The sequence below is a fragment of the Epinephelus fuscoguttatus genome, linkage group LG5 (genome assembly GCF_011397635.1).
Source record: "Epinephelus fuscoguttatus linkage group LG5, E.fuscoguttatus.final_Chr_v1".
Lineage (NCBI taxonomy): Eukaryota > Metazoa > Chordata > Actinopteri > Perciformes > Serranidae > Epinephelus > Epinephelus fuscoguttatus.
Genome location: NC_064756.1, coordinates 27,116,283 through 27,132,429, shown reverse-complemented (window position 1 = coordinate 27,132,429; position 16,147 = coordinate 27,116,283). Strand labels below are relative to the sequence as shown.

The 16,147-nt window shown below is 41.6% G+C and overlaps 2 protein-coding genes across 5 annotated transcripts; one reads left to right on the top strand and one right to left on the bottom strand.

Annotated features, from left to right (window-relative positions):
• The first annotated feature begins 6,144 nt into the window (after positions 1–6,144).
• On the top strand, positions 6,145–9,354 carry lim2.3 (lens intrinsic membrane protein 2.3). 4 transcript variants are annotated; one of them, XM_049577419.1, is made up of 5 exons: positions 6,145–7,138; positions 7,777–7,878; positions 7,933–7,970; positions 8,415–8,792; positions 8,889–9,354. In XM_049577419.1, exons 2-5 carry the CDS (start codon positions 7,796–7,798, stop codon positions 8,948–8,950), a joined length of 561 nt encoding a protein of 186 aa, XP_049433376.1. In that variant the 5' UTR covers positions 6,145–7,138; positions 7,777–7,795; the 3' UTR covers positions 8,951–9,354. The 4 variants fall into 4 exon arrangements, with proteins under 4 accessions (XP_049433376.1, XP_049433375.1, XP_049433377.1 ...); XM_049577421.1 differs by having other exon boundaries at positions 6,154–7,138; positions 7,777–7,970; positions 8,415–8,564; positions 8,658–8,792; positions 8,889–9,347; XM_049577418.1 differs by having other exon boundaries at positions 6,148–7,138; positions 7,777–7,970; positions 8,889–9,351.
• Positions 9,355–10,364: 1,010 nt separating this feature from the next.
• hspa8b (heat shock protein family A (Hsp70) member 8b) lies at positions 10,365–16,029 on the bottom strand. The gene is made up of 9 exons (XM_049577414.1): positions 15,876–16,029; positions 13,407–13,616; positions 13,111–13,316; positions 12,648–12,800; positions 11,881–12,436; positions 11,572–11,774; positions 11,288–11,486; positions 10,961–11,193; positions 10,365–10,875 (listed from the first exon to the last, which is right to left on the bottom strand). The coding sequence occupies exons 2-9, from the start codon at positions 13,609–13,611 to the stop codon at positions 10,690–10,692; spliced, it is 1,941 nt and encodes a 646-aa protein (XP_049433371.1). The 5' UTR covers positions 13,612–13,616; positions 15,876–16,029; the 3' UTR covers positions 10,365–10,689.
• Positions 16,030–16,147: the final 118 nt, after the last annotated feature.

The window sequence follows — 16,147 nt, the reverse complement described above, 5'->3', positions numbered from 1 at the left end:
CAAGTGACTCAGAAACACGACAAGTTTATAAATAACACTTCATTTTGAAGTGAATTTGAAGTGAATTTCGGCACAGAGCTTTTATTTCACAGTGCTGTTTCCCTGCTGTAGAGTGAGTGACAGACCCTCACAACAGACAGGCACTTGACAGAGACAGCAAACTAACTCGATGACATGGCCAAATGCAAGCATGACACTGAATATATTAAACTGTGTGGACCTTGAACTAATGATTAAGAAGAAATCTGGACCCCATGGCTGGATCAGTTGGGAACCACTACACTAGGGGGCACCTTTACAGTTACAGGGGGCACTTGGAAAAGTAATAAGTAACTCAACTAATTTTAAAAAAAGTTGTAATTGTCAGAATCAAGTGTATTGCTATGTAGGTGTTTACATACAAGAAATTTTCTTTGGTGTATTGGAGCACAGCACAGTGACAGTAAATTCAAAAAAGCATTGCAAAAAGTCAAAGGACATAACTCCCCTTACTTTGTGCAACACAGTATATCTACACTGTGAATTCTGTGTAACATTCACTCAATATTTATTTATTATGGTATCTGCCTTTGCAAGGCAACACTGTTTAAACTGTCCTTGCATTGTTTTTAATTCTTCAATTCTTAATCTTATCTCATCTCATCTTATCTTATCAAAGCTGGTAGTTTGTGCATAAACGTGCAAAACTGTCCAAAGAATCCTCAGATGTTCATGGTAGGACGTATAAAAAAGCTATATGCAGAGTGGTCCTGAAGATGTGTGTCATGCAATGCATAAAGATGGATGTGAAGACATTGGTGTCCATGGTGGGGGACAGATGTCAGTTTCAGTGGGGGTCCAGGGCCTTACTGATGAGGCCAGCAACAGTCAGGAAGAAACTGTTCTTATGGCTTGAGGCTTTGGTCCTGATGGATCCCAGCCTCCTGCCAGTGGGGAGTGTTACGAAGAGTTTGTGTTCATGGTGAGAGGGGTCGGCCACAATCTCTCTTGCCTCAGGGTCCTGGGTGAGTGCAGGTCTTAGAGGAACAGAAGACTGCAGCTAATAACCTTCTCAGCGGAGCGAATGATATGCTGCAGTGTTTAGGAGGAACATAAACAATACAATACACCATTCAGTATGAGTTCTAACACCTAATCAAAATGTGCTGCGATGAGATCATAAAACCTAGTGAGAAAATAAGCAAAGGCGTCTAAATAAAAAAGTAAAACTACTGGATAAAACAGTAGTAGTATGAATACAAACCTTTCCCACACTGAGTTAAAGAAACCGAGCCTAAACAGCCACAATTCCAGGATTACAAGAAATTATTAGCTGAAGCCCCTGTGCCAGCGGAGGATTATCCTGCTAAAGTGTCCCTAAACAAGATGTCGTATCCCTACAGGCTCTACAGGTGTTCATCTGTCTCTGACCCTGCGTGTGGGTCCAGTAAACTCATCAGGAGCTGCCAGTGTCACTGTCATTGTGGAGAGGGAAATTATTTGTAAATCCCCTTTGACACCAAAACAAAGTGCTTTACATAAGACATAGAAATGCATCCAACATACAAGGCTGAAAGTAAGTAAGTAATAAGCTGAAAGTTGTCCCAAATATAACTTAATAAAATGCAGTGACAAATAGAAATGTTTAAGCCTCAATTTAAAGGACAGATAATTAAGTAAAGCATTCTGCATCAGGGATGACTGATAGCAGAAAATGGGTTTGGGGTGAGATAAGAAGATTTTCTGGCTCAGCAGGTGAAAAAAAAAAGTAATCATCATTCAGGTGAAAATCTCATAGTGAATTAAGATAGTAATTTTTCTATCCCATCGTGGCATAGTGGCAACAAACCTATTCGTGTGAGAGAGAATCCAACTAATGACTCAGTCTTTGGTGCAGGACTAAATAAAAGGCCCCATCTAGTGGTCATTATTGAGACTCGCAGGGTGACTGTGGTGCCCATGTGTTGTATGTTGATGGTCATCAGTGAATGCTATAGATAGAAAGGAACTGTGTGTGGAATTTAATATAACTGCCCGGGACATCTACTGATATTCAATATGTCAAACTTTTAGTTTTACTCTAAAACTAACAGAGCTTTTGCCTGTGATTGAACTTTCTTTTTGCCACCATAAGCTGTCTCCAGTGTCATCTCCAAAAATTTGGCGGTACATCCAACCAGTCTGGTGAGCTATCCAAGGACTGTTGAAACCGGCTTCTTCATCTGCAAGATCGTCTGAAACCAGCCACCTGCGGTTGTTCGCTGGCTGGATGTACTGCCAAATTTTCAGAAATAACACTGGAGACAGCTAATGGTAGTGAAATGAACATTCAGTGCACAGGCAACATCTCTGGTGAACATTCCTTACGCTCCCTCAAAACTTGCAACATCTGTGGCATGTGTTGGGTGATAAAACTGCACATTTTAGAGTGGTCTTTTATTATGACCAGCCCAGCGCACTCCTGTGTTATAATCATGTTGTTTAATCAGCCATACACTATGACCGTCAGGTGGATGGATTATGCATTATGTTAGTAAAGTGCTCACGGACATGGATTTAAACGAATTTGTAAGAGAACTGAGCCTTTTTGTGTGCAGAGACAAAAATATTAGATTTTTGATTTCAACATATTAACACGTGAGCAAAAAAAGTGTTGCTTTTATGTTTTTGTCGAGTGTATTTACACCTTTTCTTCATGTCAAAACATCCTCCGTGAAAAGGCTCATTAAACATGGAAACATTTTAAAGGTAGGGTCTGGAGGATTTTCCAGTTGCTGTTTGTAAACACACATTCAAATTCGGCCCCTCCTATCAGGCTCAACTCTCCCGGGTGTACGGAGCCCGGAGGTACGGAAGAAGGCTTCACAGAAGAGGTTCAGGCAAGGCTTGCGCTGGTGCACGCTCAGGCACGGCACCTGCGCTCTCTCATTGGCTGGGGGAATCTCCGCCCAGAAGCGGTCCTAGCTCACAAAAAACATCAAAATACAGTTAAAGGGCAGGAGCTCTGCAAACAGAGCCACCACCACACATGAGTAGAAGCCCATAGGTGATGATTAAGCAGGATTTCATTTGTATATGTCTATATTTTGTTTTGTTTGAAAATCCTCCAGATCCTACTTTTAACACCCAGTGTTCTCAATTAAAACAACAAATAATCTCCCGCAATTAAAGTAAATATCCTGCTAAATTTTCCATTAGCAGATATAAACATTTTCTAAACAGTGAACTAAAGCTGAACTGAAGTTGTTTACGTGATGTTGTGAGCATTATGATGATTACTGTTGAGGCCTGTGGCATGTGCATAATACCCTTTAACCGTCTCCCTGTAAGTCGTAGCAGACTGTATTTTAGCAGAAAGGGGAAAAGGAAAGGAAAAGGGCAGAACGGCCCTTTAACACTGTGACAGGAAAGGAAGGTGGGGAGCAAGGTTTACTTCAGTTTGTGCACATCTTTGCTCTAAATCCATATGGGGAAAAAGTAGAGCCAAAAGTAAAGCAAGCAACAGTTCAGACAATTCTGGGTGACTTGTGTAGAGTTTTCTAGACACCAAGGCTACTGAAGGTATGCTGATCCCTGGAGCAGGTGGGATGAAGGTTGTTCATCTCCTTCTTAAACCCGTTTGGATGCACCGGTGAACTTCCTCGCTGTGGCCATCAAGATAAGTCTCCTATTACTGCCCTCTCCAGGCTTCTCTCCAAAGTCATTTATATTATCCTTAACCCCTCAGTCACATTACCCCTTGACAGTCAAAATCCCCTCACACACACTGAACTGAACTGACCTGGACTGCAGCCATACACACTTCACTTGGAAACAAACCTACACTTCAGTATGGGCTATACAAACAGTACACTGTGTACGTACGGATAACAATCTGACTTGAATATACTGCAGACAGATTGTCTTCCAGCCTGTAGGCTTATCTGTACGTAACAGCTGTGGTTTATATTTGCCTCATATCTTTGCTTAGTTGTATGTCTGTATCTGTATTGTCCTGCATGTTATAGGTATAGTGAGTGTACTGAGTGAGAACTGGGGTCAAACGCTTCCAGCAAACACATTAGGGGTACTCTGTATTTATGTAAATGTAAATCAGGTTAAGTGCTTTTGCCTGATTTGTTCTAAACTCCTTGAAATGAGACTCTTTGGTGACTCTCACGCAGCTACCTGATTAAAAATCTCTCTACCACTCTCAGACCCTTACAAGAGCAACACTTCTTCAGACATGCAGTATGGTTAGAGGCCACGGGGCATCAGGGTCATTTGGGGCAAAGCACTACCTGCTGGTGGTTGAACAAAAGAGTAGTTTTAAATCTACTGAGTAACTTAGATATTGACGTAGGCTTATTCTGGATAAATGCCTGCCATAAAAATCCTTAGCTGCATTATTCTACAATTTAAGATCAGTGTCTGGATATGGCAGATTTCAAATGGTGTTTTCAAAGCGCTTAACTCCAAAGGCAGGCCCACACTTGCGATGTCAAGTGACTGTGAGGGAAACAGCAATGTTTCCAAAGCTTTCAGCGATGAAAGCGAGTATAAATTCAATGCTACCTATGGCTGATTACCTGTCCTTGCCTCTCTGCAATCTGATGGGTATTCACCAAATAGTATTAACGTTGTGCTTGTAGCTGTCAGAAATTCTTTTAAAGAAGATAGTAGCTGTGGTCCCCACGAAATGTGCAATGTGAAATGCCGTGCATTAGAAAGTCTGCCTTCCAAAAACTTGACATTAAACATCTCAGAGCCCACCAATTGCAGGGATCTTATGATAAACCAAACTCCTGGAAGAAACATGGAGTTGTTCTCTAGGTACAAATGGTGAACTGCTAGCTTTTCAGAGAAGACACTAATGTTTTGCTTCCCCTGTTAGAGGTGATGACACCCAGTCAAAAGCATCTCTCAGAGAGGATTACCAAACATGGAAGCAGCAGGACAGTGATAAAACTGGGCTTGCTTAGTTACCATAAAGCAAGTGGAGGGGAACAGTTACATGCCCAGTCACCTGTGTTGTGATATATATTTTTTGTCATACTCAACCAAGGGTGTAGGTTTTGTTTCAATATTTGGGTAGGACACATATAAAGCAGAGGTGTAGCGGTCCTCCTCCAAGAAATTCTGATTGTCTAACACTTCATTTCCTGCTCACTGATGAAACTGTATGCATTCATTTGTGTCTCTTCTGCATCAACTTATGGTGTAAATGTCATGTTACTTCCTGGTCCAATTTTGCATAGCTGCTTCTTCTTCTTTCTGTTTTATGGCAGATTGCAATCATTGCTTTTGGGGCTGTGCTTTACCAGACTCACTGGTGTGTCTGAGTTGCCATTGTAATGAGAAATTACTTTTCTGAATAAAGAATACTCAGATAACACTCAGAGTCAAATGTTGTCTTTCTGTAAAGTTTAATCCAGCAACAGTTGCAACCAGGCACACACCAAACAGTCAGGTGAAAAGGCTCAGAGTGAGCCCAGAGCATCATATTTCAACAGCATGTTATCTAACTGGGGTGAGAAGTACAGGTCAAGTGTGTGTTTAGGATAACAATTAAAAACATACCATCCCGAGAGGCTCTCCCACCTTATCTCTATGAAAGCACTTAAATTATGTTTAGCAGATGACGTGAAGGGAGAGACGACTTCTTCCTAACAGTCACGGCCTGTTCTGGTCGTAAGTCACGTCCTGTGATCTGACCTTGCACATGGTACCTTGTCTTTATGCTGCGTGACTATACATGTAACCAGATAAAATTTCCATCACACCATCTAGTAGTGCGTCAAAATAAAAGCCCTCTACTTTCATATTTTTATTGGCAGGGGCAAATACATACTGAGGAGGACGAGCCCCCTGCAAGCCCAATATCTACGCCTATGTACTCAACATATCTCTACAATGTGCAGAGACTTGTTTTGTTTCCCGCTCCAGTATGGTATTTGGCATAACAAAAGAGATATGCAAACATTAAATATGGTGCAAATATTTAAGGAATTCAGGGGAATGGTGGAGGTTTCCTTGTTACTTCTATGATTCCTGCTTTTGCACCTGTGCGTAGTTGCTACACCGCCATTGTTTCCCCCTAAAACACCACTTAGTATGCTACACCAGCTACACCATCAAGAGAGTGACTGAAATATTAATTTCTCACTCATAACTCTCTTTTTAAACCCCAGCTCTTTCTAGAGCATGCTGCTAACAAAGACAAATCACTTTTATTGCAGCTTCTTCACCCAGATTGTACAAACCCACAACTCTATTAGCCGCCCACTAACCAGCTCATCATGCGCTGTTCTGCCAAGTTATCCATACACATCTTGGACTGTGACTTTATGCTGCTGGCTGTGTTCAAGTTCACTATTACATGTGTTTTTATTTAACAAATGTCTGAGCAGTTCTTCATCTGTAATTGAATAAATTCCCTTGTGCTTGCTGTGTGCCAACTAAGTGACAGGAGCATGAAAATATGAGACGTTAATGAATTAACCTGCAATTAGTCTTCCCACTGTTGTTATGAGGGATGCAAAGGCTTTAAAAGCACAGTGTAGTGAGTGCAGCTGCTGGAGTATCATCATCATTTATACTGCACGCCTGAGAAGATGATTGATTTTATGTAAATGAGCACAACGCACAACTTGAATTATAGTAATTTGTACACAAGTTGCTGCAGACAATTGTATTTAGAGGCAGAAATGACCTGATATTTACTGACAATAATGTTGCTTTCCCATCAGCGTAATAGGAAGAAGGATTTACCCAAAACACATCAGCTGAGACTCAATTCAAAATGACGTTTCTACCACTTAAAATAATCTCTGTCAAATGAACCTTTCCAGCAACGGCGGCGGGTAAGCCCGTTGCAGGCCGTGAGTTTACTGTGTGTGGTTGTGCAGCATTTTGAATTAAAAGCTCTGTGTCATCAGTATTACTGCACAGCGCTTTAACAGTTTTGTATTTTCAGCAGATTCCCTAAAACACAAAACTCATCCTCTGTGATTGGTCGTGGCTCAGCATGCTCCATTGTTCCCTCAGCCCGTTTGTTCGCTTGGTTTCCTATGCACAAACAAAACTTTCCTGCCTGCCCCGCACAATATTGGGCTCCTCTGTGCTTTGACAACCCGAAATATTGGAATCTCTGACTTTTTCTGAGGGAAAAAAGATAAAGGTAGGTCTTTAATATTAAAACATCTTGTGTGAGACTGTAATTTAGTATAATTTAAAGAAATTTTAAAAAGTGATATTTGATCTTGGTAGTTAATCTCTTGCATAAATTTCCCTTTAAATAGCTTTAAAATTTGTGGAAAAAATTAACTTTATGAACTACGGAAACCAAGAAGCCTTTTATCATGGATGCAGAATTGAATCAAATCTTTAAAACTAAATTTCTTGTGCACAGTTGTCTCCCCATAGTTCAGCATGACATGCATTGTATCTTTGGAAATGTGGTGTTCTTAATCAAAATTTAAAATACATTTCTGTGGGTTTGAGAAAGTTTTGTAAAGATGGACCCACCTCTCACTCTGCCATTGTTAGAGCTTGATGACTTGTCAGCTTGAGCTGGCTGCTTGTCCACCATGTAAATTACCTCTCAGTGTCATTGCCTAATGAGTGTACTGTTTCTATAGTCAGATGTGTCAAGCTCCAGCGCAGCATTTGTGGCATCCTGCTGAATGTTTTTAGATATTGTTTTATTCATATTGAGTGGAGCCCCGCGTTCTGCAACAGGAAGCACCTGCTTTAATTGGTACAGTGGGGGCCCAGATGTTTGCGAGGCTCTGACCTGCTCTGTTTTCTGTATGTCAGTCAGTGTTTTTTTAGCAGGATGTACAGCTTCATGGGAGGTGGGTTGTTCTGTGCCGGAGTCGGGAACATACTCCTCATTGTCTCCACGGCAACTGACTACTGGATGCAGTACCGTCACTCCAGCAATTACATGCACCAGGGCCTGTGGCGGTACTGTGTGCCCGGGAAATGCATGACACACACAGACAGCATCGGTAAGACTCTCTGGGTGTCTTCCACTGCGTGTGCACAGGCACATCCTCATTTATATTTATTAGTTTGCTGACAGTCAGTCTGTGAACTCCACACTAACCCTGCTCAACACCAGGGTTACTTCCCTTTGGGGCTTTGTTGGGATGTGAATGTTATCAAGAAATCTTTTTTGTAAAAACCCACTGGTTTCATTTTGTAAAGGCGCTGTATTAATTGATTGCTACATGAATTTTTCAGGTTATTTTCAGTCATCTGTCAAAAGTTAATTCATCAAATCACGTGCACGTCCATTCCCAAACACTAGAAGGCAAGCTAGGGCTGAAGAAAATCATGAATAACTGTGAAAATGAAATATATCAACACCATGAAAAAGACTTAAAAGATTCTTAATTCCACATTTGAATCTGATCTCTCAAGTCTCAGACCTCATGTCCTTTTACCCACAGCGTACTGGGATGCCACCAGAGCCTTCATGATTCTCTCCCTGCTGGCTTGTTTCATTGGCATTGTGATCGGCGTCATGGCCTTCATCCACTACTCTTCCTTTGACGGGTTTGACAAGACATTTGCAGCCGGCATCCTCTTCTTCATCTCCTGTGAGCTCCTCCGCCATAGCTACATTGCAAGCCTCTCCACTGTAGTGAACACCTTTTTACCAGCTAAACCTCATGATTGTATCTCCTCTGTAGCCTTCTTTGTGTTGCTGGCCATGGCTGTCTACACAGGAGTGACAGTGAACTACTACGGTAAACGCTATGGCAGCTGGCGATTCTCCTGGTCCTATATAATGGGCTGGGTGGCAGTGGTGCTCACATTCTTCTCAGGTGTGCATCCTAACACACAAACTAATGCAAACACACAGGCGTGCCTCGTTCTCGTGTTTATATTCTCTTCTTAATGATCTGATTCTTCTCTTCCAGGTATCTTCTACATGTGTGCCTACCGGATGCACGAATGCCCAAGAAACTCTAACTCACGCTGACCTGCCAAAGACAACACATACATCAGCACTGGTCCATCATATACGGCCAAGAGGAACCAATACCCTGTCAACTTTCCAACTACTTCCTGAATATTCATGAATAAGCAAAATAAATGAGAAAAAAAGAACACGTTTGTTGTTTGTATTGTCTCTACATTAATTGGAGTAAATGAAATACAGTACAGTAGAGCTGCACACTTATGCATGAGAGCAGAAATGGTGCTTGATGTTCTAGGGATAAGCAAATGAAATGGTATGGCATGGTTACAATGCTATAAATAAACATATCTGAGGCACAGATTAATAAAAAGTGTTGGTGTACTGTACAACTACTGACAACAGCACAAATGACCACTTTAAAAACTATTAGACTCAACATCATACAGTAAAGTACTGTAAGGTAAATAATCTGTTACTGTTGGTAAAGAGTATCACCTGTGAAAGTGAAAGTCAACCCCAGTGTGACTGCACTTGGTGTTTTGCTTCATTATATTTGCATTATTTTTCCAGTACTGTCTGTTTCCTCTTGGATGTGTGCTGCCCCACCCAGCAGTGTCCTAAAACAGCGAAAGAAAAAGAAAAAATGCAGATAAATGCAACATCACACACCAGAGTCCTGCATCAGGTTGGGTACCTGCGAATACCTGGCAGCTGACACGCAAAAAGTCGATTTGCAAGTGGCATTTTGTCTTTATTATTAATATTTTTTAATTTTTCGGGTTCAGTTTTAGGTGAAAAAAAGAGCATACAGGTTGGATCCTGAGTGTTTGATGATAAATGTATTGAAATAAAATTAAAACAATATTAATAATTTAATGTCTTTAATCCTGTGACTGCTGACTTTGAGTTACTAAGTTACCAACAGGCACAGTAACTATAGAGATGTGCTGCTCAATTTAATAAGAATAAGCGAAATGTATTTTAATCGGATTTCCTGAGATACAGTATCTTCTTTTAAAATGTATCTTAATTTCGTGTTTGAAATGTCCACAATGATCACTTTAAACATGCTGCCTGAACAAAGTATTTCAACAGTGCATGGTTATTTTAGGATTTGCAGTCTGGGATCTAGCTGCAGATCTTGTATTGGTGGGTCAGGTCATGGAGCTAAATCGTTTTACAGGTTGCATGCCGTTTTCCATGTTGCAGTTCCAGTTTGTCTTGGTCTTAAAGATCTGATTACTTGATGAAAAAGTGATGATTGAGAGGGATTACTTGTGTCTATACATAATCTTTTTTTTGGGGGGGGGGGGGGGGAGATCCTGCAAAATATACCATAAATATTTGGATAATTTCTTAACAGATCATGTGTGTAGTGGAGCAGGTGTTGCATGTAATATATGTAACACTTAAAATTAACATTAGAATAAGTTGTCATGGCGCCTGTAAAGTGATGAAAATTATGAGCGATGAGTCAAAGTTCAAAAAAGTTTTTTATTTAGTCTCATTTTGCAAAGTATACATAACCAAGTGAGAAAGAAATAGAAATGTGATAATACCCACATTAACTGTTTTAACTGGACGCAACACAGCCACTTGAAAAGACCGCCTACCAGAAAAGCCACAGAGGAAGTGTTGCTGAAGGTTGGCGTACAAAAATTATCAAAACAATCCCAAAAGAGGCGTGGTTAATGGTTCTTAACAGTGTAGATAACTCTGCAATATAATGTGATCACCCTTCACACCAACCTCAAAGCAGGAAAGAGAACAAGCTCATGCAAGTTTGGTAAACAACTCCTTTAGTCGACTTCCTCGATGGTGGGGCCGGAGGATGCTCCTCCACCTGATGGATCGGCACCTCCGGTGAAGCCGCCTGGCATTCCCCCCGGCATCCCCCCTGCACTCTGGTACAGCTTGGTCATGATGGGGTTACACAGCTTCTCCAGCTCCTTCTGCTGATGCTCAAACTCATCTTTCTCTGCAGACTGAGGAGGGGGATTTAAGTATCAATCTAATGCCAGCTGGTAACTATTTTAAATTTACAAATATATAACGTATTCTTAATCATACCTGGTTTCTGTCCAGCCAGCTGATGACCTCATTGCACTTGTCCACAATCTTCTTCTTGTCCTCCTCGCTGATCTTGTCCTTCAGCTTCTCATCCTCCACAGTGGACTTCATATTGAAGGCGTAAGACTCCAGGCCGTTCTTGGCAGTCACCTTCTCTCTCTGCACATCATCCTCAGCCTTGTATTTCTCTGCTTCCTGGACCATACGCTCGATGTCCTCCTTACTCAAGCGACCTGATGGATTTTTATTTCAAATAAACACAAGGTTGAATACTGTGCGTCTAATTTCACGATCAAGATACGGTGGTAGAGTTCTTCTTCTGATTACCTTTGTCATTGGTGATTGTGATCTTGTTCTCCTTCCCGGTGCTCTTGTCGACAGCAGACACATTCATGATGCCGTTGGCGTCGATGTCAAAGGTCACCTCAATCTGAGGAACTCCTCTGGGCGCAGGGGGGATTCCTGTCAGCTCAAATTTCCCCAGAAGGTTGTTGTCTTTGGTCATGGCCCTTTCACCCTCAAACACCTGCGGATTTAACGCCAGTTCAACTCATCAAGAAAGATTTTACTGAAATGTAATCGTTCTTTTATGCTAAATATGGCGGTCATACCTGAATGAGCACACCAGGCTGGTTGTCTGAGTAGGTGGTGAATGTCTGGGTCTGCTTCGTGGGGATAGTTGTGTTCCTCTTGATGAGAACAGTCATGACTCCTCCAGCAGTCTCGATGCCCAGAGACAAGGGGGTCACATCCAGCAGCAGCAGGTCCTGCACGTTCTCTGATTTGTCGCCTGACAGGATGGCTGCCTGCACGGCTGCAGAGCACGTGGGTGGATTTTGAGTTTTACATTTGCATCATATTTGTAAATCAAACTGTCAGGATGAGTTTGAGTTATATTTATAGACATAAAGGGGTTTTACCTGCACCATAGGCCACTGCTTCATCTGGGTTAATGCTCTTGTTGAGGTCCTTCCCGTTGAAGAAGTCCTGCAGCAGCTTCTGGATCTTGGGAATGCGAGTGGAACCTCCCACCAAGACAATGTCGTGGATCTGAGCCTTGTCCATCTTAGCGTCACGGAGAGACTTCTCCACGGGCTCCAGGGTTCCTCGGAACAGGTCTGCGTTCAGCTCCTCAAACCGGGCTCTGGTGATGGAGGTGTAGAAGTCGATTCCCTCGTACAGAGAATCGATTTCGATGCTGGCCTGAGTGCTGGATGACAGTGTGCGCTTGGCCCTCTCGCACGCTGTGCGCAGACGACGCACCGCCCTCTTGTTGTCGCTGATGTCTTTCTTGTGCTTGCGCTTGAACTCGGAGATGAAGTGGTTGACCATGCGGTTATCAAAGTCTTCTCCGCCCAAGTGTGTGTCGCCTGCTGTGGACTTGACCTCAAAGATGCCGTCTTCAATAGTCAGGATGGAGACGTCAAATGTGCCACCGCCCAGGTCAAAGATGAGGACGTTTCTCTCGGCTCCAACCTGAAGTTTGAAATTAATTTACTGTGATTTGGGTATTGGATACAACCACTTTCAGCAAGCACTTTGGGCATTTTTTCAAAACCTCACATTCAAAGTTGACTCTAAAGGCACACATAAAACTGTCAAAAACAAAAAACTTTAGACAGGACAGAAAGCAGTTTTAAGTGTTGTTATAAACTCACACAAAACTGTAGCCTAAAGATTGCTTTACCTTTTTGTCCAGGCCATAAGCAATAGCAGCAGCAGTAGGCTCGTTGATGATACGAAGGACATTAAGTCCAGAAATGGTCCCTGCATCTTTGGTGGCCTGGCGCTGAGAGTCATTGAAGTAGGCAGGCACAGTCACCACTGCATTTGTAACAGTCTGCAAGAAGAAATGTTACAGGAAACTGCTGTTAATGAGACATAATTGACATTCTCAACATCAAAAGTATTTTTTAATCAAAGCAGAGCCACCAGATCATTAATTTTTTTTTAAATAATGTGACTTGTAAACAAGACAGAGATACTGCAGAGTTCAGTTTAAAATGTTTTGTAGGTGACATAGCAGCCAAAATACTGCAGTAGAAGAGACAATTTGTGCATTTGTTTTGACTCCTCATCCAAATCTCCTCTCTAATTAACAAACAAAAAGTTTCTCAGATTAATGTTGTAAAAAGGGAACACAGGTGTACCTTTCCGAGGTATGCCTCTGCGATCTCCTTCATTTTAATCAGCACCATGGAAGAGATCTCCTCTGGGTAAAAGGTCTTGGTCTCCCCCTTGTACTCCACTTTTACTTTTGGGCGTGAGGAATCATTGATGACTGTAAATGGCCAGTGTTTCATGTCTGACTGGACAACGGCGTCATCAAACCGACGTCCAATGAGACGTTTGGCGTCTGAAGGGCAATTAAAAAAAGAAATAAATGAGCAGAAACATCAAAATTAACTAGCTATACTTTTCCTTTTCTAGTAATGTGTTTTCATACCGAATACTGTGTTGTTGGGGTTCAGGGCCACCTGATTCTTGGCTGCATCTCCAATCAGCCTCTCGGTGTCAGTGAAAGCAACATAACTGGGTGTGGTCCTGTTTCCCTGGTCATTGGCAATGATCTCCACTTTGCCATGCTGGAACACTCCTACACAGGAGTAGGTAGTGCCCAGGTCAATGCCGACTGCTGGTCCCTTGGACATGGTTCCTGAGAACATGAATATGATCAGCTGTTAATCATATATTGGCACTACACTGAAAAGCTGGGTCTGTGACAGATGACTATCTGTGGGTGGCTACCATGATGCACATTTGTAGTAGGGTGTAATGAGGCTATTATCAGAGTCTGAGCAGCTCAAACAGAAGTGAAGTGAAGGTCCACAGCACCTGTTTTTAAGCCTCCTACATTTGACAGCTTGGCAGCGGCTGCCTTTATTATGGCAACTACAGATAACAAAGAGAAGAGGACCTTTTCTAAGACGCAGGTTTACTGTGGCCTGATAACCACACTGAACTGCCATTTCATTATGTTATCATAGAGCTGAAATGTCAATTGTTAGGTTGATCAACTGAAAATTATCACCCACTATTGTGATTATCATATCATTGTTTGTGTCATTTTTCAACATGAAAATGTCAAACTTTGTCTGATTTGAGCTTTTGCAGTATGTTCCGGCTGTTCTTTGTCTTATATGATGGTAAACTAACTATCTTTGGGTTTGAGACAAAACAATAAGTTTTACTATATAATATTCATATTAGATACTGTTTGAATTAAACAAGAGCTGGGTTTACTACTTAATTTGAGGGATAATTAGCTGAGTAAAACCATATCAAATCTGGAAAATGATCCAAAGTAAAAAAAAAAAAAAAAAAAAAACACAAGAAAGACTTGTTTCACTCAGCACCAAAGTTACAGGATGAGTCAGTGAGCACTAAGTTCTTGGAACAGGCCCTATTTTTACTGTTGCTATACTGTTGCTACAGCAGCAGCTCATCAATATACTGTAATGTTAGCCTAATGTTGAGCCACATGAGAGGTTGTTACATTCAAACATATGCAGTACTTATCATACTGGGGGTGGGGGTGGTCTCCTCTGGTGCAGCATACTACAGGGCCATTGCAGGAGAGTGTATGTGAAGGGGTAAGAAATGCAAATCAGAGCTGAAACAAACTGTCTTATGATCTCTTAGTCAATCAGAAAATTAATCTGCATCTATTTTCATAAGCAATTAGATGCTTCAATCACTTGTCAACAAAACAATACACAGCTTTTGGCTTCCAGCTTCTTACTGTTTGGATTCCTTGCTTTTCCACATGTCTTATCTGTTTTATTATTTAGGTAATACCCTGTGTTATTGTTGGGTATTTTATTTTTGTGTTATTTTAGCTGTGATTTTATTTGTCTCATTGCAGCCCTGGAATGTTTCGATACTGGTTCAACCACGTAAAAGCACTTTGTAACTTCTTCTTTTTCCTAAAACAACAACTAAAGAACAAACCACAACACTTGAATGTATGAACTATGAGAAAACTGTTTTTAACAGGGAAAAAGTTAAAAAATTAATGATGCTCATAGTGTCAAAATGTCTGTCAAATCAGGTATATGAGAACATTCACCTTGCTGTCAAGTTGTCTGAGTAATTTTGCAAGACAGCCTTGTGTCTGTGAAATTGCATTTCTAATTTGCAGTGCAAAAACTACTTAGAAACATGCAAATTCATGTTCTAGATACAGTGAATATAACTTAGCTCCTGTTGTTGCTACAATATTATAGTTTCCCCCAGTAGTTTGAGGTTGTTTAAAAGTTTAATGGTTAAAAGATCCTTTGATTGTGGGGAAAGAGGAGTTATGAAACAAAGTCAGGCAGCCATAGAGCAGGGCTCAGAGGCAGGGTGAGGTGCAGAGCAGTATGCTGCATCATTATCTTGGCTATCAGCACCCACAGTACATGAGGGCGTGTCCCTTTCACATTTCATGAGGCTGGGAACTTTCTGGACCATTCCTTTCACTTCGTTATAACTTGTACACAATTGACAAGACGTTACATAACCGCCTCTGCAGATGACGTGCATGATCAATGCACTGTAGCAACTTTACAAAGCGGATTCCGGGTTAGCAGCATCACTTCGTACCTGTCGTTAGCCACTTTGTGTAACTCTCATGTTTAATAGGTTTGCTTAATATAACTAATGACATAATAAAAAGTTAGCTTGAAGCATCAAGTCATGGGAGAAGTTGATGCAAAGTGTAGCTGTGTTTCAGTTATAAAATGGACTCCAAACTGTTAGCTAACAGTTAGCTTAAATTCTGCTGTGTTTTTAACGGACATATGCACGAACGCTGATGACGTACGTAACGTTAAGGTAGTAACCGTTAATTACGTTTTAATTAAGTTAGCAAACATTACGCCTCTGACTTGTAAAAGTTAGTATGATATAAGTTATTCACCTAGCTAATACTCACCTCCGTTATGTTCAGGTATCTGTCGTGAGGCTTATGGTTAAGGTGATGGTTTAATACTGCAGGCTGGCTTCACCCTGAGTGGCTCTCGGTGTGTCGGGTCCCCTGATGATCCCCGCAGTCTGGCGGTGTGTGTGGGAGCGGCCGCGCCTTCTCCACTACACTCTGCCTCAGAACTCTCCAGAACACAGGAGGAGCGATGCTGACCAATCACCCTCCATCATGTCTCTTCCTCTATAAATGCTCCAATCAAAAATACGCCCTGCACATTTCCA